The 22138-nt window shown below is 42.7% G+C and overlaps 1 protein-coding gene and 1 long non-coding RNA gene across 5 annotated transcripts in view; one reads left to right on the forward strand and one right to left on the reverse strand.

The window, feature by feature from the left end:
* The window catches only part of LOC149746759 (uncharacterized), an 18303-nt gene extending 10306 nt beyond the window's left edge, over positions 1 to 7997 (forward strand). For all 4 annotated transcript variants that reach the window (XR_016389007.1, XR_016389005.1, XR_016389008.1 and 1 more), the window contains one exon: positions 1790 to 7997. This is a non-coding gene — a long non-coding RNA (uncharacterized LOC149746759). The remainder of the gene's footprint in view (positions 1 to 1789) is intronic.
* Positions 7431 to 21713, reverse strand: LOC111166380 (keratin, type I cytoskeletal 16-like). Its single transcript, XM_030762199.2, is given in 10 exon segments — positions 7431 to 7996; positions 12402 to 19006; positions 19103 to 19323; positions 19643 to 19768; positions 20082 to 20243; positions 20351 to 20507; positions 20650 to 20732; positions 21209 to 21528; positions 21531 to 21659; positions 21662 to 21713. Coding segments are annotated over 9 exon segments (1554 nt in total). The 5' UTR covers positions 21699 to 21713; the 3' UTR covers positions 7431 to 7996; positions 12402 to 18687.
* Positions 21714 to 22138: the final 425 nt, after the last annotated feature.

Raw genomic sequence — 22138 nt, forward strand, 5'->3', positions numbered from 1 at the left:
TGCTTCTAAAACCCAAACTGAGGCACCTGAGCTTTTGGGTTTTAACTATATATGCCAGTGGTATGCTGGTAAATGTTCACCCACCAGATATCCAGGGAGAGGGGAAATATATACATTACACACAAATAATATATAATATATAATTTACTAATATATAATTATATAATTTTATAATATATTGTACATATATTACATAGACTAATATATAATTTTACAATATATTGTATATGTATTATATAATAATACAGAATATGTTACAAATTATAATAAATATGTAATTTTATAATGTATAACTATATATTACACATAATATATTATATAGTTATATATCATATATTCTAATGTATCATTATTTATTATTATATTAATTGCATGTTATATTAATATATTCATTATATTATATAATTTTATATTATAAATATGTAATAGTCATAAATAATATATAATATAAATTTATAATCAGTATATGTATAAATGATATAATTATATTCACAATTATATTGATAAATTTTATAAATATATAATCTATAAATTTTATTAATATAAGGGATGTCTAGCAGCAATTTACAAATAATAAGGCGTACTCTTTAATTGTAGGTCCATAGAGTCAAATGATTCCCATAGGATGCTTTCACTGATTTTGCCAAACTCTTGCAATCTCTGGTTGCCGCTGATAATAAAGTGTTGTTCTGACATGAATGCTGGTTAAAGTTTGTGTTTACGTCAAGGGATAAGATAAAACTGAAACAACAAAGGCCTAGGCCCTAACTTCAGTCATTTACCAATGATGTGAGTAACTCTTTGCTAAGTCAAATATCACATTCCAAATACTGAAAGGATATTTTTTTGTAATTTTCGCTATTCAGAGGGCAATGGCTACAGACATGACACACTTTTCAGATTAATCTGCATTTTTTTAACATTTTTCTTCTTGAAATGTTAAAGCCTAGACTTTCTTAAGTCTGGACAATCACTAAAACACAACAAATCAAGCCCCAATTTGTAGCAATGGGCCATTTCCATGGTGTTAATGCCCCACTGCCTTACCTAGAGGAAGAGGAGGGGGAGGGGAGGCAGCGGTCAAGACCGGGCTGCCCAGGGGTGCTTGGCCTGGGAGGAGGGGGGGGCGGGGGTGGGGCGGGTTGCGGAACCACGCTGCACACACCAGCGACACCTCTAGGAGAAAGACAAAGAGTGCCCTTCCCCACGTAGTAGCTGTAAATCAACACCTCCTTTAAGGCCAGGGCTGCTCCTGATTGATCACCATAGCCCCCACCCTGAGCCCAGCACACCTGGCCCAGAACAGCCTCTAAGTGGACATGGGCTGAGTCACTGGACTCCTGCGGGAACTCGCCTTCTCTGGAAACCTGAACAAGTCAAACGAGACCAGTGGTCTGCTCATCTGGAAGATCTACCCTGAAGTGGGATGGGTCGGGGGGACACCGTTCTAACACCTCACCTACCAGTCACGTGCCCTTCAGCAAGTGGCTCAGCCTCCTTGAGCCTCTATTTCCCCACCTGTAAAATGGGACGAGTGTGGTACGGGGAGATAGCAAGGAGTCCTGGCAGAGAGCGGGCAGGGAGGAGGCGTTCACTTCATCTCAGCCTTAACACGCAGGACACAGAGCCTGCCCCCAGCCTTTCTACAAGAATCAAAGGAGGCAGCAACAGGTCGGGCTGCTTTGAAAACTGTCCGAGAGAGAGGGAAGAAGCAAGCAAACATTTATTGGGGGCCTACTGTGTGCTTTGTCCACATTTTACCCTTTCATTCTTTCATGAACCCCTTCAGGTAGATGCCAACATCCTAAATTTACAGAAGAGGAAACTGAGACTTGGAGAGATGAAGAGATCGGCTCAAGGTCACGCTCCAAGTTCAACCCATGTGGTCCTCTTGCCTCCTTCCACTATTCCACACTACCTTCTGCAAGGGACTACGATCTTCCTTTAAGCTTGTTTTATTTTTTTCTTTTTGGTTGTCACTTTTGATTTGTATAGCCATATTATTATCTAAATACAAAGTGAATTTAAAAATCTGTTATATGGTGTCACATGCCACAACACGGATGAACCTGGAGGACATCACACTAAGTGAAATAAGCCAGACACAGAAAGGACAAATACTGTGTGATTCGACTCATAGGAAGTACCTATAGTGGCCAGAATCATAGAAACAGCAAGTAGAAAGCTGGCTACCAAGGGCTGGGAAGAGGGAAGAGAGAATTAGTGTAAGGGTGGGTATAGAGTTTCAATGTTGCAAGACGAAGTTCTAGAGATCTCTTGCACGACAACGTGAATATATTTCACACTACTGAACTCTACACTTAAACTCTAAGATGGTTTTAATAATCTATCATACAGCTACATGCACCCCTATGTTCATAGCAGCACTATTCACAATAACACAGACTTGGAAACAACCTAAACGTCCATCGACAGGTGAATGGATAAAGAAGATGTGGTACGTATACACGATGGAATACAACTCAGCCATAAAAAAGAATGAACTAATGCCATTTGCAGCAACATGGATGGACCTAGAGATTATCATACTAAGTGAAGTAATTCAGAAAGAGAAAGACAAATACCATGTGATATCACTTGTGTGTGGAATCTAAAATATGACACAAATGAACCTATCTGTGAAACAGACTCACAAATATAGAGAACAGACTTGCTGTTGCCAAGGTGGAGGGGGTGAGGGAGAGGGATGGATTGGGAGTTTGGGATTAGCAGATGCAAACTGTTATATATAGAATGGATAAACAACAAGGTCCTACTGTAGAGCACAGGGAACTATATCCAATATCCTGTGATAAACCATAATGGGAAAGAATATGAAAAAGAATGCTTACATATGTGTATAAATGAATCACTTTGCTGTGCAGCAGAAATCAACCTAAAATTGTAAATCGACTATACTTCAATAAAGTAACAAAAAAACTCTTATATAGCAATGTAAGATTGACAGTCCAACAGGGAGGGGGAAGGGTAAGCTGGGACGAAGTGAGAGAGTGGCATGGACATATACACACTACCAACTGTAAAATAGATAGCTAGTGGGAAGCAGATGCATAGCACAGGGAGGTCAGCTCGGTGCTTTGTGGCCACCTAGAGGGGTGGGATAGGGAGGGTGGGAGGGAGACGCAAGAGGGAGGAGATATGGGAACATATGTATATGTATAGCTGATTCACTTTGTTATAAAGCAGAAACTAACACAGCATTATAAAGCAATTATACTCCAATAAAGATGTTAAAAAATATACACAATGATTTAAACCTTAAAAAAAAAAAATGACAGTCCAGGATATTAGTGTGTGCAATCTGTTTTTAACTAGGAATTTGATGTGGTATTCAACAAATTAACTAAACTGATTCTTTGGTTTTTAATTGTTTTGTTTATTTTCTTTGTTCATAGACATACATATACAATTTTATGTATATATATAAAAGTGTGTGCACTTTTTTTCCTTTCCTGTTTTCTTGTATCCCCTCTTCTCTTCTACTCTCCCCCTCCACCACATCAGTCTCCCACCCTACCACCAAGGTAAGCCATGCTAATCACAGCATATGTTCCCATTTATATTTTTGGTGCTCATAACTGTACACACACACACATGCATTTACATAAATGGGAGACTGGCTTTTATTTATTCACACAAGTGAGGTCAATATCCTACAAGTGCTTTTCTACACTTAAGGAACCTCTCTTGCCATCTGACATAGCTCCAATTTACTGATCATGACAGCTGCTGAATGTTCCATGGTATGAGTGGAGTACTGTTACTGCACCAAACTTGGGTCCACTTGCCTGCACACAGTAAAGCCAATCTACTGACACCGGGTTGTGGTGAAGGAAAGTGCAGCGTTTATTACAGGGCACCAAACAAGGAGTCTGGGACAGCTAATGCTCAAAAAGCCTGAACTCCTCGATGGGTTTCAGCAAAACATTTTTTTAATTTTTATTTTATATGGGTATATAGTTGATTAACAATGTTATGTTAGTTACAGGTGTACAGCAAAGTGATTCAGTTATACATATCCTTGTATCTATTCTTTTTCAAGTTCTTTTCCTATTTAGGTCATTACAGAATATTGAGCAGAGCTCCCTGCGCTATACAGTAGGTTCTTGGGGGTTATCTATATTAAATATAGTAGTGGGTGTATGTCAATCCCAAACTCCCAATTTATCCCTCCCACACCTTTCCCCTTTGGTAACCATAAGTTTGTTTCCTAAGTCTGTGAGTCTGTTTCTGTTTTGTAAATAAATTCATTTGTATCATTTTTTTTAGATTCCACATACAAGCAGAATATCATATGATATCTGTCTTTCTCTGTCTGACTTACTCTACCTAGTATGATAATCTCCAGGTCTATCCATGTTGCTACAAATTGCTTCCACGTCTTGGCTATTGTAAATAGTGTGCAATGAACATTGGGGTACGTGTATCCTTTCAAACCATGGTTTTCTCTGGATGTATGTCCAGGAGTGGGATTGCTGGATTATATGGTAGCTCTATTTTTACTTTTTTAAAGAACCTCCATACTTTTCTCCATAGTGGCTGTACCAATTTACTTTCCCACCGAAAGTGTAGGAGGGTTCCCTTTCCTCCACACCTTCTCCAACATCTATCGTTTGTAGACTTTTTGATGATGGCCATCAAAAAGACTACAAACAATGTGTTGGCTATCATCAGCCAAACATTTTTAAAGGCCAGGTGAGGGAAAGGAGTCCCAGGTTATATGATCAGCTCATGCACAGTTCTCTGATTGGTTGGTGGTGAGGTAACAGAGTGGTATTACTCTGTTAAAATTATTCAGTCCTTAAGCTCCAGTAGGTCTGGGGGCTACATGCTCATGGTCATCAAGTAGTTAAATTATTCCATTTAGTGGGGGTTTTAGCATCTGTAAAACAACTCAGGAAATGTACATCAGATACTATTATCTAGGTACTTCAGAGAGGAGCTAAAGCAGAGGATATGGGGGAAGGGTCTGTCCCAGGAAGGCCCCATAGGGTCCTGCTTGGTTATGGCACTATCCCCTTTACTATACACTACCAACGGTTGTCACTTGGTTTTCCATTTTCAGCCACTATAAATAATGCAGCAATAAATATCTTTGTACATATGTCCTTTTATACTGGTCTTTTCTTTCTTTTTTTTTTTCTTTTTTTGTGGTACGCGGGCCTCTCACTGTTGTGGCCTCTCCCATTGCGGAGCACAGGCTCCGGACACGCAGTCTCAGCGGCCATGGCTCACGGGCCCAGCCACTCCGCGGTATGTGGGATCTTCCCAGACCGGGGCACGAACCCGTGTCCCCTGCATCGGCAGGCAGACTCTCAACCACTGCGCCACCAGGGAAGCCCTGGTCTTTTATTTCTATTAACTTATTCATTTAATAATGAAGCCCCTTAAATATTTGAAAGTCACCTTTGCCATGTACTCACATATAAGGAGGCCAGAAAAGAGCCTAGGAGAATAAAAATCTTGGGGACAGAACAATGGATGAATGTTTTGTTTTTTTATATTTCCATTTATGTTGTCACACTATTCATATGGCAGATAAAAACTGTGTTACTGTATGCAAGTTCATGTGCCCTATGCACAGTGGGGCCAAACAAACCAAGACATCGGATTTTGGTGCAGAGAAATATTTTTGCAGGGTCATGCAAGGAGAACGGGTGGCTCGTGCCCAAAAAAATCCCCGAACTCTCTGAAGGGTTTCAGCAAAGCATTTTTAAAGAAAAACTCAGGAAGTATGCATGAGATACTATTATCTGGGTACTTCAGAGAGGAGCTACATTACCACAGAGGATATGGAGGAGGGGTCTGTCCCGGGAAGACTCCACAGGGTCCTGCTTGGTTACAATTGGAAGGAACAAAACATATCTGTTTTAGGTGTAATAATCTTATAATTGTAGGAAAGAAACATTTGGACCCCATCAGTGGGTTAACAGGGAACCGAGTCAGAAATGGACTCTCCTTCCAAATAGCCTTTTATGCTTTAACACCCCTTAATCTGCTCAAAGCCCTTCTGGCGTCCTGGACAGATGGGGAAGCAGGGACACAGAGCTATGTCTGCCCATGGCAGTGACCACACAGCACATCAGAGGAAGGGGCAGCACATCCGAGGGAGGCCAGATAAAGAGCTGCACTTGCTCAGTGCCTCAGCTCTCACAGCCCCGACTCCACCCCTCCATAGCTCAAAAAGATACTTGCTTTCTCTTCTGCGGCAACCTTGGAGCAATGTGATGAAAGGCACATGGAATCTAGAGAAGCCTGTCCCCAAGAATCTTCTTTCTGAGAACGTTCCATGGAGACCAGAGAGAGCAGAGTCTTCTGCATCAAACCCATGGCTCTAATCCACAAATCTTGAGTGTCCCTTACATGCCAGGTGCTGTCTAAGTTTGCTGGGGACAGGCAAAACCAAAAGCTTCATGTGTGTTATGTTTCAGGAAGCCATCAGAAGATTTTAAACTACAAGCTACAGCAATGGGAAGGCAAACGGAAGAAATCACTTATCTCAGATATCAGGAGTGACACAGTGCTTTTAATAGCTCTCAGAAACAATGATCCCAAAGAACGCAAAACCTTTAGGCGCTTACCACTAAGTCACTGACTTCAGCAGATACACTTTATGGGCTATCATTAATTCTCACTTCAGCCATTGTTTAGCACTTTATGCAATTATCTAAAACAATATTTTACCAACTTTGACACATAACTCGAGCATGAAGAATCTGAGGGTGTGTTCAAAATAGACAAGTTACAAGGAACATTCAAGAGCACTCAACCTCCTCATCTCAGGTGCCAGGATCTTAGGAAGCAGGAAAGACCAGCCAAGAGCAGAATGCAGTCTGATCTGACATAGAGAACAGACCTGTGGTTGCCATGGGGGAGGGATGGATTGGGAGTTTGGGATTAGCGGAAGCAAACTAGTATATATAGGATGGATAAACAATAAGGACTATATAGCACAGGGAACTATGTTCAGTATCCTGTGATAAACCATAATGGAAAAGCATATGAAAAAGAATATATATATGCATAACTGAATTTCTTTGCTGTACAGCAGAAATTAACACAACATTGTAAATCAACTATACTTCAATAAAATTTTAAAAAATTAAAAATGCAGTCTGATTTGGACTTGAATCTTAGCTTGAGAAATCCAAGCATTTCCAGATGGAAAACCTGCTTCCTTTACTGAAGGCGAAATTTACATTTCTGCTTCGATAATGTCTTTCTGTAAAGGAGGCTCATGATGAATATAACAAAACAGAAATAGACTCAGAGATATAGGGCACAAACTAGTGGTTGCCAGCGTGGAGAGGGAAGGGAGGAGGGGCAAGATAGGGATAGAGGATTAATAGGTATGAACTACTATGTATAAAATAAATAGGCTACAAGGACATATTGTACAGCACAAGGAATATAGCCAATATTTTATAATAACTTTATTTTATTTATTTATTTTTTTGAGGTATGCGGGCCTCTCACTGTTATGGCCTCTCCCGTTGTGGAGCACAGGCCCCGGACGCGCAGGTTCAGTGGCCATGGCTCATGGGCCCAGCCGCTCCGCGGCATGTGGGATCTTTCCAGACCGGGGCACGAACCCGCGTCCCCTGCGTCGGCAGGCGGACTCTCAACCACTGTGCCACCAGGGAAGCCCTATAATAACTTTAAATGGAGTATAAGCTATAAAAATATTTAGCCACCATGTTGTACACCTGAAACTAATATAATGTTGACAATCCACTATACCTCAATAAAAAAATAATATTAATAAAAAATAAAAGGGGCTCAGGTTTTGTTTACACTGGACACAGCAATGAACAGGAGGCACATGGTTCCTGCTCTTAGGCCATTTTTCTAACTAGCTGAGAGACCCAAAGAAATTTTTTTTCCTTGATTATTTGAAATCTCAGTTTCCCCATCTGTCAAATGGAGGACTTTCTCATGGAGCTTCCCGAGGATCCACCGATGGCTGGTATTCATTCTGAAGACACAAGCACAAACAGTTTTGTTAAAATCGCTCCCCACACCCAGGTAAAGTGTGTTCTGCACACTCTGTTCTGACATCTCATTACTCAACAACTCATGAGCATGTGCTCACGAGTTTTTAACAACCGAGGCCAGGACTATATGTCTGTGTCAGAGTTCTTCCATAACATCATCTTTAAAAGTGATGAATCAATTCACAAAAGATATTTTTTAGAGATAATACTCAAAGTTGCTGAGCATGTTTTGAAACAGGCACTCCCATTCCCTGATGGAAAAATATGTAAATTGGTACAACTTCTCTTTAAATCAATTTGGCAATACAAATTAAGACCCTTAAAATATTCATTATCTTCTCACCTAGTAATTATACTTCTGGGAATCTAGCCTAAAGAAATACTGCAAAAAATATATGAAAATAAAGTGTTATGCAGAAAGATGTTCCATTGTTGCATTACTTTAAATGGTAACCAAAAAAAGTGGAAACAGCATTAAATTTTATTTGGTGAGATTGTAGTTATGTTTGTATATGTATATATACATGAAAGAAACTCACCAAAATGTTATCAGTGAAGAACATGAGTTCCTACATTGAAAGATTCTGCTAAGTGCCTAATCCAACAGATGAAGACACAGCCACAACAAGGCAGAATATGTGATATTTCAGCCACTGGAGAGAAAGAGAAGAACCTAAATCCTGCTGGGGGAAGGGTGGGAATGGGATAGTATGAAGGATCTAGAATCAAAATAGAATTAGACTTCTCAAGTGTAATACCGGAAGCCAGGAAACAGTGAAGAAACAATACCTTCAAAATGCTGAGGAAAAATTATTTCCAACCTAGAATTCCATACCCAGCCAAACTATCAGTCAAGAGACTAACAATATTTTCAGAAATGAAAGTTCAAAAACTTTAACCTCTATAAAACTTTTCATAAGAGTATGTGTTTCACTCAAATAAAGGGAGGGAGAGGGAGGAAAAAGAAGACATGGGATCCAGAAAACAAGGGGTGCAATAGAGAAAGAAGAGATGCCCAAGACAATGGTGAAGGGAGATGCCCGGGTAACAGCAGGCCCAGAGAGCACCCAGAACAGACTGGAGCAGGAGGACAGAGGGCTCCAGAAAGGACATCTTCAAGAACATGAAATTGATGGAATAGGCAGTGTTTAACACATTAAGAGGAGATGTATACTTCTGGCAATGAATTAGTGATAGGTACAAAGAAAACTTATACAAACTGAAAAACAGATATTTATTCTGAGGAAATTTAATATAGTGTGAAACATGATTTGGTTGTGAATAATTTTTAAATAGTCATAAAAATGTAAACATTAAACATTTACTAATGAAAAGTTATTGAGAGGGTAGGAAAAAGTGGATAGGGAAAATGCACATAGAGAGCTAAATTCTCTTCCTATACAGCAGCGATTAAAAACTAAACCTGAAAAATGGCTATACTAGCCAAAGCAATCTACAGATTAAATGTGACCCCTATCAAGTTACCAAAGAGAAAAATAACCAAAGTTATTTTTCACATAACTGGAGGAAATAATCCTAAAATTTATATGGAGGCATAAGGGACCCAGAATTTCCAAAGCAATCCTGAGGAAAAAGAACAAAACTGGAGGCATAACCCTCCCAGACTTCAGACAATACTACAAAGCTACAGTAACCAAAACAGCATGCTACTGACACAAAAACAGACATATGGGTCAATGGAACAGAATAGAGAGTCCAGAAATAAATCTGCACACCTACAGTCAATTAATCTTCAGCAAAGGAGGGAAGAATATACAATTGGAAAAAGACAGTCTCTTCAGCAACTGGTGTTAGGAAAGTTGGACAGCTGCATTTTAAATCAATGACGTTAGAACACTCCCTCACACCATACACAAAAATAAACTCAAAAAGACTTCAAGACAGGACTTCCCTGGTTGTCCAGTGGTTAAGAATCCACCTTCCAATGCAGGGGACGTGGGCTCAATCCCTGGTCAAGAAACTAAAATCCCACATGCCGCAGGGCAACTAAGCCTGCACATTGCAACTACTGAGCCCACAGGCCACAACTAGAGAGCCCACATGCCGCAAGTACAGAGTCCACATGCTCTAGAGCCTGCGCGCCACAACTACAGAGCCCATGCACTCTGGAGCCCCCACACCACAACTAGAGAGAAGCCCGAGAAGCCCGTGTGCCACAACAAAGAGCCCGCACATCAAGTGAAAGATCCCGCATGCCGCAACTAACACAGGATGTGGCCAAAAATAAATAAATAAATAAATAATTTTTTAAAAAAGATTTAAATATAAGACGTGACACCATAAAACTCCTAGAAGAGAACTTAGGCAAAGCATTCTCTGACATAAATCGTAGCAATGTTTTCTTAGGTCACTCTCCCAAGGCAATAGAAATAAAAGCAAAAATAAACAAATGGGACCTAATCAAACTTATAAGCTTTTGCACATCAAAGGAAACTATAAACAGAACGAAAAGACAACCTATGGAATGGGAGAAAATATTTGCAAATGATGCGACATACAAGGGTTTAATTTCCAAAATATACATACAGCTCATACAACTCAATAATAAAAAAAAAAAATCAAAAAATGGGCAGGAAACCTACACAGACGTTTCTCCAAAGAAGACATACAGATGGCCAATAGGCACATGAAAAGATGCTCAACATCACTAATTACTAGAGAAATGCAAGTCAAAACTACAGTGAAGTATCACCTCACACAGTCAGAATGGCCATCATCAGAAAGTGTACAAATAATAAATGCTGGAGAAGGTGTGGAAAAAAGGGAATCCTGCTACAACGTTGGTGGGAATGTAAATTGGTGCAGCCACTATGGACAACAGTATGGAGGTTCCTTAACAAACTAAAAATAGAGTTACCACATGATCCAACAATCCCACTCCTGGGCATATAGCTAGAAATGATGAAAACTCTAATTCGAAAAGATACATGCACTTCAATGTTCATAGCAGCACTACTTATAATAGTCAAGACATGGAAACAACCAAAGTGTCCATCAACAGACGAATGGATAAAGAACATGTGATATATACATATATATACAATGGAATACTACTCAGCCATTAAAAAAGAATGAAATAATGCCATTTGCAGCAAGATGAATGGACCTCAAGATTATGATACTAAGTGAAGTAGTCAGACAGAGAAAGACAAATATCATATGATACCACTTATATGTGGAATCTAAAATACGATACAGATGAACTTATTTACAAAACAGAAACATGCTCACAGACATAGAAAACAAACTTATGGTTACCAAAGGGGAAAGGTGGGGAGGAATAAATTAGTAGTCTGGGATTAGCAGATACAAACTACTATATATAAACTACATAAACAACCAGGTCCTACTGTATAGCACAGGGAACTATATTAAATATCCTGTAATAAACCATAATGGAAAAGAATATGAAAAAGAGTATATATATATATATATATATATATATATATATATATATATACATATATATCTGAATCACTTTGCTGTACACCAGAACCTAACACAACACTGTAAATCAACTATATTTCAATCAAAAAAAAAACTAAAACTGAAAAAATATCTAGAAATCATAGCATAGCCTGTTATTTAGAAATAAGGAGATCGATTGTTTCAAGATGGCAGAGTAGAAGGACGTGCTCTCACTCCCTCTTGCAAGAGCACCAGAATCACAAATAACTGCTGAACAATCATCGACAGGAAGACACTGGAACTCACCAAAAAAGATACCCCACATCCAAAGACAAAGGAGAAGCCACAGTGAGACGGCAGGAGGGGCGCAATCACAATAAAATCAAATCCCATAACTGCTGGGTGCGTGACTCACAAACTGGAGAACACTTATACCACAGAAGTCCACCCACTGGAGTGAAGGTTCTGAGCCCCACGTCAGGCTTCCCAACCTGGGGGTCAGGCAACAGGAGGAGGAATTCCTAGAGAATCACACTTTAAACTCTAGTGGGATTTGATTGCAAGACTTCGACAGGACTGGGGAAAACAGAGACTCCACTCCTGGAGGAACACACAAAGTAGTGTGCACATCGGGACCCAGCAGACTGAACCAGATCTACCTGCTAGTGTTGGAGGGTCTCCTGCAGAGGTGGGGGCTGGCTGTGTCTCACTGTGAGGACAAGGACACAGGCAGCAGAAGTTCTGGGAAGTACTCCTTGGCATGAGTCCTCCCAGAGCCCGCCATTAGCCCCACCAAAGAGCCCTGGTAGGTTCCATTGTTGGGTTGCCTCAGGTCAAACAACCAACAGGGAGGAAACCCAGCCCCACCCATCAGCAGACAAGCGGATTAAAGCCCCACCAGAGCAACAGCCAGCTCTACCCACCACCAGTCCCTCCCAACAGGAAACTTGCACAAACCTCTTAGACAGCTTCATCCACCAGAGGGCAGACAGCAGAAGCAAGAGGAACTACAATCCTGCAGCCTGTGGAACAAACACCACATTCACAGAAAGATAGACAAGATGAAAAGGCAAAGGGCTATGTACCAGCTGAAGGAACAAGATAAAACCCCAGAAAAACAACTAAATGAAATGGAGATAGGCAACCTTCCAGAAAAAGAATTCAGAATAATGATAGTGAAGATGATCCAGGACCTCGGGAAAAGAATGGAGGCAAAGATCGAGAAGATGCAAGAAATGTTTAACAAAGACCTAGAAGAATTAAAGAACAAACAAACAGAGATGAACAATACAATAACTGAAAAGAAAAATACGCTAGAAGAATCAATAGCAGAATGACTGAGGCAGAAGAAAGGATAAGTGACCTGGAAGACAAAATGGTGGAATTCACTGCTGCAGGACAGAATAAAGAAAAAAGAATGAAAAGAAATGAAGACAGCCTAAGATACCTCTGGGACAACATTAAATGCACCAACATTTGCATTAAAGGGGTTCCAGAGGGAGAAGAGAGAGAGAAAGGACCCAAGAAAATATTTGAAGAGATTATAGTCGAAAACTTCCCTAACATGGGAAAGGAAATAGCCACCTAAGTCCAGGAAGCACAGAGAGTCCCAGGCAGGATAAACCCAAGGAGAAACATGCCAAGACACATAGTAATCAAACTGACAAAAATCAAAGACAAAAATTATTGAAAGCAAAAAGGGAAAAATGACAAATAACATACAAGGGAACTCCCATAAGGTTAACAGCTGATTTCTCAGCAGAAACTCTACGAGCCAGAAGGGAGTGGCATGACATATTTAAAGTGATGAAAGGGGAGAAATTACAATCAAGATTACTCTACCTGGCAAGGATCTCATTCAGATTTGATGGAGAAATCAAAAGCTTTACAGACAAGCAAAAGCTAAGAGAATTCAGCACCACCAAACCAGCTCTACAACAAATGCTAAAGGAACTTCTCTAAGTGGGAAACACAAGAGAAGAAAAGGATGTACAAAAAAAAAACCCATACCAATTAAGAAAAAGGTAATAGGAACATACATATCGATAATTACCTTAAATGGGAATGGATTAAATGCTCCAACCAAAAGACACAGGCTCAGTGAATGGATACAAAAACAAGATCCATATATATGCTGTCTATGAGAGACCTACTTCAGATGTAGGGACACATACAGACTGAAAGTGAGGGGATGGAAAAAGGTATTCCGTGCAAATGGAAATCAAAAGAAAGCTGGAGTAGCAATACTCATATCGGATAAAACAGACTTTAAAATAAAGAATGTTACAAGAGACAAGGAAGGACACTACATAATGATCAAGGGATCAATCCTAGAAGAACATATAACAATTATAAATATATATGCACCCAACATAGGAACACCTCAATACATAAGGCAACTGCTAACATCTATAAAAGAGGGAATCCACAGTAACACAATAATAGTGGGGGACTTTAACATCTCACTTACACCAAGGGACAGATCATCCAAAGAGAAAATTAATAAGGAAACACAAGCTTTAAATGACACAATAGACCAGATAGATTTAATTGATATTTATAGGACATTCCACCCCAAAACAGCAGATTACACTTTCTTCTCAAGTGCACAAGGGACATTCTCCAGGATAGATCACATCTTGGGTCATAAATCAAGCCTCAGTAAATTTAAGAAATTTGAAATCATATCAAGCATTTTTTCTGACCACAATGCTATGAGACTAGAAATCAATTACAGGAGAAGAAACGTAAAAAACACAAACACATGGAGGCTAAACAATACGTTACTAAATAACCAAGAGATCACTGAAGAAATCAAAGAAGTCAAAAAATACCTAGAGACAAATGACAATGAAAACATGATGATCCAAAATCTATGGGATGCAGCAAAAGCAGTTTTAAGAGGGAAGTTTATAGCAATACAAGCCTACCTCAAGAAACAAGAAAAATCTCAAATAAACAATCTAACCTTACACCTATAGGAACTAGAGAAAGAAGAACAAACAAAACCCAGAGTTAGCAGAAGGAAAGAAATCATAAAGATCAGAGCAGAAATAAATGAAATAGAAACAAAAGAAACAATAGCAGAGATCAATAAAACTAAAAGCTGGTTCTTTGAGAAGATAAACAAAATTGATAAACCATTAGCCAGACTCATCAAGAAAAAGAGGGAGAGGACTCAAATCAATAAAATTAGAAATGAAAAAGGAGAAGTTACAACAGACACTGAAGAACTACAAAGCATCCTAAGAGACTACTACAAGCAACTCTATGCCAATAAAATGGACAACCTGGAAGAAATGGACAAATTCTTGGAAAGGTATATATAACCTTCCAAGACTGAACCAGGAAGAAATAGAAAATATGAACAGACCGATCACAAGTAATGAAATTGAAACTGTGATTAAAAATCTTCCAACAAACAAAAGTCCAGGACCAGATGGCTTCACAGGTGAATTCTATCAAACGTTTAGAGAAGAGCTAACACCCATCCTTCTCAAACTTTTCCCAAAAATTGCAGAGGAAGGAACTCTCCCAAACTCATTCCATGAGGCCACCATCACCCTGATAACAAAACCAGACAAATGTACTACAAAAAAAGAAAATTACAGACCAATATCACTGATGAATATAGATGCAAAAATCCTCAACAAAATACTAGCAAACAGAATCCAACAACACATTAAAAGGGTCATATAAAATGATCATGTGGGATTTATCCCAGGGATGCAAGGATTCTTCAATATACACAAATCAATCAATGTGATACACCATATTAACAAATTGAAGAATAAAAACCATATGATCATCTCAATAGATGCAGAAAAAGCTTTTGACAAAATTCAACACCCATTTATGATAAAAACTCTCCAGAGAGTGGGCATAGAGGGAACCTACCTCAACATAATAAAGGCCATATACAACAAACCCACAGCAAACATCATTCTCAATGGTGAAAAACGGAAAGCATTTCCTCTAAGATCAGGAACAAGACAAAGATGTCCACTCTCACCACTATTATTCAGCATAGTTTTGGAAGTCCTAGCCATGGCAATCAGAGAAGAAAAAGAAATAAAATGAATACAAATTGGAAAAGAAGAAGTAAAACTGTCACTGTTTGCAGATGACACGATACTATACATAGAGAATCCTAAATATGTCACCAGAAAACTACTAGAGCTAATCAATGAGTTTGGTAAAGCAGCAGGATACAAAATTAATGCACAGAAATCTCTTGCATTCCTATACACTAATGATGAAAAATCTGAAAGAGAAATTAAGGAAACACTCCCATTTACCACTGCAACAAAAAGAATAAAATACCTAGGAATAAACCTACCTAGGGAGAAAAAAGACCTGTATGCAGAAAACTATAAGACACTGATGAAAGAAATTAAGGATGATAAAAACAGATGGAGAGATATACCATGTTCTTGGATTGGAAGAATCAATATTGTGAAAATGACTATACTACCCAAAGCAATCTACAGATTCCATGCAATCCCTATCAAATTACCAATGGCATTTTTTACAGAACTAGAACAAAAAAATCTTAAAATTTGTATGGAGACACAAAAGACCCCAAGTAGCCAAAGCGGTCTTGAGGGAAAAAAACGGAGCTGAAGGAATCAGACTCCCTGACTTCAGACTATACTAGAAAGCTACAGTAATCAAGACAATATGGTACTGGCACAAAGACAGAAATATAGATCAATGGAACAGGATAGAAAGCCCAGAGATAAACCCACACACCTATGGTCAACTAATCTATGACAAAGGAGGCAAAGATATACAATGGAGAAAAGACAGTCTCTTCAATAAGTGGTGCTGGGAAAACTGGACAGCTACATGTAAAAGAATGAAATTAGAACACTCCCTAACACCATACACAAAAATAAACTCAAAATGGATTAGAGACCTAAATGTAAGACTGGACACTATAAAACTCTTAGAGGAAAACATAGGAAGAACACTCTTTGACATAAATCACAGCAAGATCTTTTTTGATCCACCTCCTAGAGTAATGGAAATAAAAACAAAAATAAACAAATGGGACCTAATGAAACTTAAAAGCTTTTGCACAGCAAAGGAAACTATAAACAAGACGCAAAGACAACCCTCAGAATGGGAGAAAATATTTGCAAATGGATCAACGGACAAAGGATTAATCTCCAAAATATATAAACAGCTCATGCAGCTCCATATTCAAAAAACAAACAACCCAATCCAAAAATGGGCAGAAGACCTAAACAGACATTTCTCCAAAGAAGACATACAGATGGCCAAGAAGCACATGAAAAGCTGCCCCACATCACTAATCATTAGAGAAATGCAAATCAAAACTACAATGAGGTATCACCTCACACCAGTTAGAATGGGCATCATCAGAAAATGTAAAAACAACAAATGCTGGAGAGGGTGTGGAGAAAAGGGAACCCTCTTGCACTGTTGGTGGGAATGTAAATTGATACAGCCACTATGGAGAACAGTATGGAGGCTCCTTAAAAAACTAAAAATAGAACTACCATATGACCCAGCAATCCCACTACTGGGCATATATCCTGAGAAAACCATGATTCAAAAAGACACATGCACCCCAACATTCATTGCTGCACTATTTACAATAGCCAGGTCATGGAAGCAACCTAAATGCCCATTGACAGATGAATGGATAAAGAAGATGTGGTACATATATACAATGGAATATTACTCAGCCATAAAAAGGGACGAAATTGGGTCATTTGTAGAGACGTGGATGAATCTAGAGACTGTCATACAGAGTGAAGTAAGTCAGAAAGAGAACAACAAATATCGTATATTAACGCATGTATGTGGAACCTAGAAAAATGGTACTGATGAACTGGTTTGCAGGGCAGAAATTGAGACACAGGTGTAAAGAACAAACGTATGGACACCAAGGGGGGAAAGCGGTGGGGGTGAGGGATGATGAATTGGGAGATTGAGATTGACATACATACACTAATATGTATAAAATGGATAACTAACAAGAACGTGCTATATAAAAAAATAAAATAAAATTCAAAAAAAAGAAAAAAGAAAGAAGGAGACAAATGATAAAAGTAAGAACTAAGACTTGAAAGTGGGAGGTGAGTATGGAGGTGTGTGACACCTGGGGATGTCAGCCTGGGAATGGCTCTTTTTCATAAAAATCTAATTATGTTCTACAGACATAACTTTGATTTTTTTGTTTTGTTTTCTTATGTTTTGTTTTGTTTTGGCCACGCTGCATGGCTTATGGGATCTTAGTTCCCCAACCAGGGATTGAACCCAGGTCCCAGCAGTGAAAGCACCGAGTCCTAACCACTGGACTGCTAGGGAATTCCCATAACTTTGATTTTTTAATCAAAATTTTAAAATATAGAAGGCATCCACCGCAAGTGAGAAGTGTGGTACACCTCAATAGCCAAGTAGGGTGGATTCATGCGGTGCAGGGCAGTGGGTGGGGAGAAGCACCACGGTGGGTTGAGACGGGAAGGCCAAGCATCCCAGGAGAGAGGGAACAACACAGGTGGTTGAACGGAGGGGTCCTGACGGCCTCCTTATTCTTGATCTGTACCACATTCTCGTTAGAAAGGTCATTAGGTAGAAGTGAGGGTGGGGGAGATGGACAGCAAGGGACTCCAATTAGTAGGCTGGGCCCAGTTCTAGGGAGTGAAGAAGCAAGTCTGATGGCGGCGGTGGTTGTGGGGATGAAGAGGAAGCAGGGGTGACAGATATTTCTAGGGGACTCACTGGCACACGATTCACTGGCTGAGGGGAACGAGGAAGAGGAGGGAGTTGATGGGAGTGATGGGGGGGAGCAGGTTGGAAGAAGAAAGATTCAGTCCTAACCGTGGATACCACCCCCAAGGCAGCAGGCTCTCCCTCCACCATCCAACACTAAAATCATTGTGTGCAAAGGTGAGGCTCCAAGGGGTAGAGCGAGGAGCTCAAGCTTGGGAGTCTTGGGTTAAAATACCTAAAAAGATAGAGCCGTATAAAAGAAAGGCATGGACTTTGCAGCTGGACAGACGTGAGCCACCGTTGTGCCACTTCGCGTCTGTGTGATATTAAGGACCAAGATGAGCCTGACCACAGCCCCCTCACAGAGTCGCCAGGTGAGTCGGAGGAAAGAGCTGCTGTAAAACGCCTCACACAGCATCTGTCAACACGAGCGAGCTCCCTCCCATCCTATGTCCCAACTCCCACCCCCCCGAGAGCATGCAGGTCTTCAGGGAAGACCCTACAAGCTCTTTGGAGCCTGGCTTTTTCCAGCATCCCTCGGGCTGTGAGGTCCCAGAAGATTCCTGGGAGGCACCTCCAATTCCCCTCCCATCAGCTCAGGAACGGAGACCGCACAGGACTGTTGCATCAACCAGAAAGTCAGCTTTATTAACCCACCACCAGCAGAGAGGGAGGGGAGACAGCTGGGGCGAGCAGGGGCTGGACTCAGGCCTTCAGGTGGTGAGGCCAGCCGGTGGGCAAAGGCGGCTCCAGGACCCTCAGGAGGCTTACCTTCGCAGGAAACATAGTTCTGGCCGGATGGGTGCTGGGAGGAGAGGCTGTAGGGGAGAAAAGGTAGAGCGGTTAGGTGTGTTGGGAGAGCAGGGGTGGGGCTGAAGGGTCTGTGGGGCAGGACAGGGGGGGTCCCCACTCACTGGGTGTCCTCACCCTCCAGCAGGGGGCGGTAGGTGGCGATCTCCTGCTCCAGCCGCGTCTTCACGTCCAGAAGGATCTGGTACTCGTGCTTCTGCTGTTCCATCTCGCAGCGCAGGGGGGCCAGCTGCTCCTCCACGCTGCAGATGAGCCCCTGGATCTGGGACAGCTGCAGGCAGTAGCGGTTTTTGGTCTCCCCCAGGCTCTTCTCCAGGGATGCTTTCTGTGAATGGGAGAGAGCAAAAGAGAGAGTCAACGGAGGGGGGTCACTGCTGTCCCCCCAGGTCTCTGGGCATGTTTCCTGAGAGGTGCCTGGATTTTTGACCCCAGCTGGGCTACTTAAGGGCTAGACAACATGGAGAAAATTTATTCCACCATTTGTTCTGGGCCTTCATTTCTCCATCTATATAATGGGTACAGTGATCCCTCCAACCCACTCCTGGGAAAAGAGAGATGGAACCGTACTGCGGCGATGCTCCATTACAGGGGGTGGTGCCATTACTGGCGACTTGGAGGCTGCAGCTGGGCCTGATCCTTCTTACCCTGCAGAGCTGGGACTGCAGTTTGACTTCCAGGCCCTGGAGCACCCTTCGGAGCTCATTCAATTCATTGTGGCTGTTCTGCATCCGCTCGCTGTTAGAGGACACTTCTGTGTTCAGCTCCTCTTTCTTTTTTTTTTTTTTTTTTTGCGGTACGCAGGCCTCTCACCGCTGTGGCCTCTCCCGCTGCGGAGCACAGGCTCCAGACGCGCAGGCCCAGCAGCCATGGCTCATGGGCCCAGCCGCTCCGCGGCACGTGGGATCTTCCCGGACCGGGGCACGAACCCATGTCCCCCGCATCGGCAGGCGGACTCTCAACCACTGCGCCACCAGGGAAGCCCCTCAGCTCCTCTTTCTGAGATAGGAAAGAACAGAAGGTGTGGGGCACTCCAGAGGCACCCAGGCTGGGAAGTCCTGCAGCAGGACTGAGGACCCATATCACCTTGCTCAGGAACCAGGCCTCGGCACCTCTGCAGTTCTTGTCTGCTATCTATTCATACTGGTCGCACATCTCATTCAGGATGTGGTTCAGGTCCACACTGGGGGCAGCATCCACCTCCACACTGACGTCCCCGCTGGTCTGACTCCGCAGGGTAAACATCTCCTAGGAAGAGATGGGGGGAGGTGGTCAGCTCAGCTGCCCCCTTCCCTGGCCCCAGGTGCATCTGCAACCCCACTGGATCAGCCTCCCACTGCCAGCAGCAGCCTTACCTCCTGGTGGTTCTTCTTCAGGTAGGCCAGCTCCTCCTTCAGGCCCTTGATCTGCATCTCCAGGTCAGTCCTTACCAGGGTCAGCTCGTCCAGTACCCTGCGCGGGCCATTGATGTCAGCCTCCATGCCCTGGCACAGGGCCAGCTCATGCTCATACATGGCAAGACAAAGGTCAGGGCCTCAGGGTCCATCATGAAGCTTCTGAGGCTCAAGACCTGCTGGTCCTCCTGTCTGGACAACCCCACTGCTCACCCCCTGCCCTCTACTCTCTGTCCTCAGCCCACCACAGTGCCGCTCACTTGGTCTTAAAGTCATAGGCTGCTAGCCTGGCGTTGTCAATCTGCAGAAGGGGCTGTGTATTCTCTATTGTGGCCTCGAATATCTGTAGAGGGGGTGAAGGACACGTCTGCTTAGCCAAGGCCCTGCTGCTCAGGGGTGAATAGCAAAGAGGGGGGAAAGAAACCTCACCATACTTGGGGTTATCTGGCGGGCAGGTCAGCCTTTACTCTCCCCCAGACAGCCTAGGGTGCCTTCTCCACCCAGCTTAGCATGTGCAGGGGATGCATCCACGTATCCGCCACCCCATCCTGGGCCCCATCTTACTTCGGAGAGAAGCTGATCCAAAGAATGCTTGCAGGGAGTAAGAGATTCAGGGTACCAGGTCCAGTTCAGATACCCTGATGCTAAAAAGGGACCCTCTGCCGCCAATTCTGAGTAGTCCATGGCCACTCCTCAAAAGCGGGCCTCAGTCTCCCTGTTTGTAAAATGAAGATGCTAGCAAGCGTTTTTCTAGGGTCCACTGCAGCCATGACCTCTATCAACACTCCACCACCAGAGTCGCACACCTGGCCATACCACCTTGTTCCGCAGGTCCTCTATGGTCTTGAAGTAGGGGCTGTAGTCGCAGGCGGGTCTGGGCCTCTGATTCTGGTACCAGTCGCAGATCTTCACCTCCAGCTCCGTGTCGGCCTCCTCCAGGGCGCGCACCTTCTCCAGGTAGGAGGCTAGGCGGTCATTGAGGTTCTGCATGGTGAGCTTCTCGTTGCCAGAGAGGAGGCCACCATTGCCACCACTGAGGCAGACGCCAAGACCACCACCATATCCTCCAACGAAGATGCTACCCAGGGCCCCACCAAAGCTGCTGCTGCTGCTGTAGTTGCCTCCATAGCCGCCCCCAGCCCGCAGACACCCCCGGAGGAGTAGCGGGAGGAGGACAGGCCCCCGTAGGCGCTGGGGGCCTGGCAGGAGCCTCCCGCCAGGACGGAAGATCCGCAGCTGGAGCCACTGCCGATACCACAGGAGCCCTGATGGAGCTGGAGGAGGTGAACTGGTGCCTGCAGGTGGTCATGGTGAGAAGAGAGAAGAGAAAGGTGCTCGGGGAGGCTGGGAGGATCCTGAGACGTCCTCAAACCCCAGGAACGTTTATATGCACGTGAGGAAGGAGGGCCCCTCCCAGCTGCTGACTCCGGGCACCGCTCCGGATTTCATCACTCCAGATTCCATCCAACTCCCCACTCCAGATTATTCAGCCCGGGGTCAACTCACTTCACTGTGTGCCTCTCTGAGTTCCCACCCAGTTTTTGGGGATGTGGAGCTGAGAGAAAGCATACCAACTCAAGTTGGTGGTGACTCATGCTAGGCAACGGGAATCTATCTGGAGTTAGTTCCTGGAGCCTGAGGGGCCAGCAGTGCCCTGACACAGGCGAATTTGTGGTGACTGCATCCCTGGGCAGTGAGTCAGCCCATGGAAGGACTCCCTGCCCGACGGTGACAGCCTTGGATGAATGG

Source organism: Delphinapterus leucas, chromosome 19 (assembly GCF_059928025.1).
Source record: "Delphinapterus leucas isolate spDelLeu-1000000601 "Yukka" chromosome 19, BTC_Dleu_Yukka2, whole genome shotgun sequence".
Taxonomy (NCBI): Eukaryota; Metazoa; Chordata; class Mammalia; order Artiodactyla; family Monodontidae; genus Delphinapterus; species Delphinapterus leucas.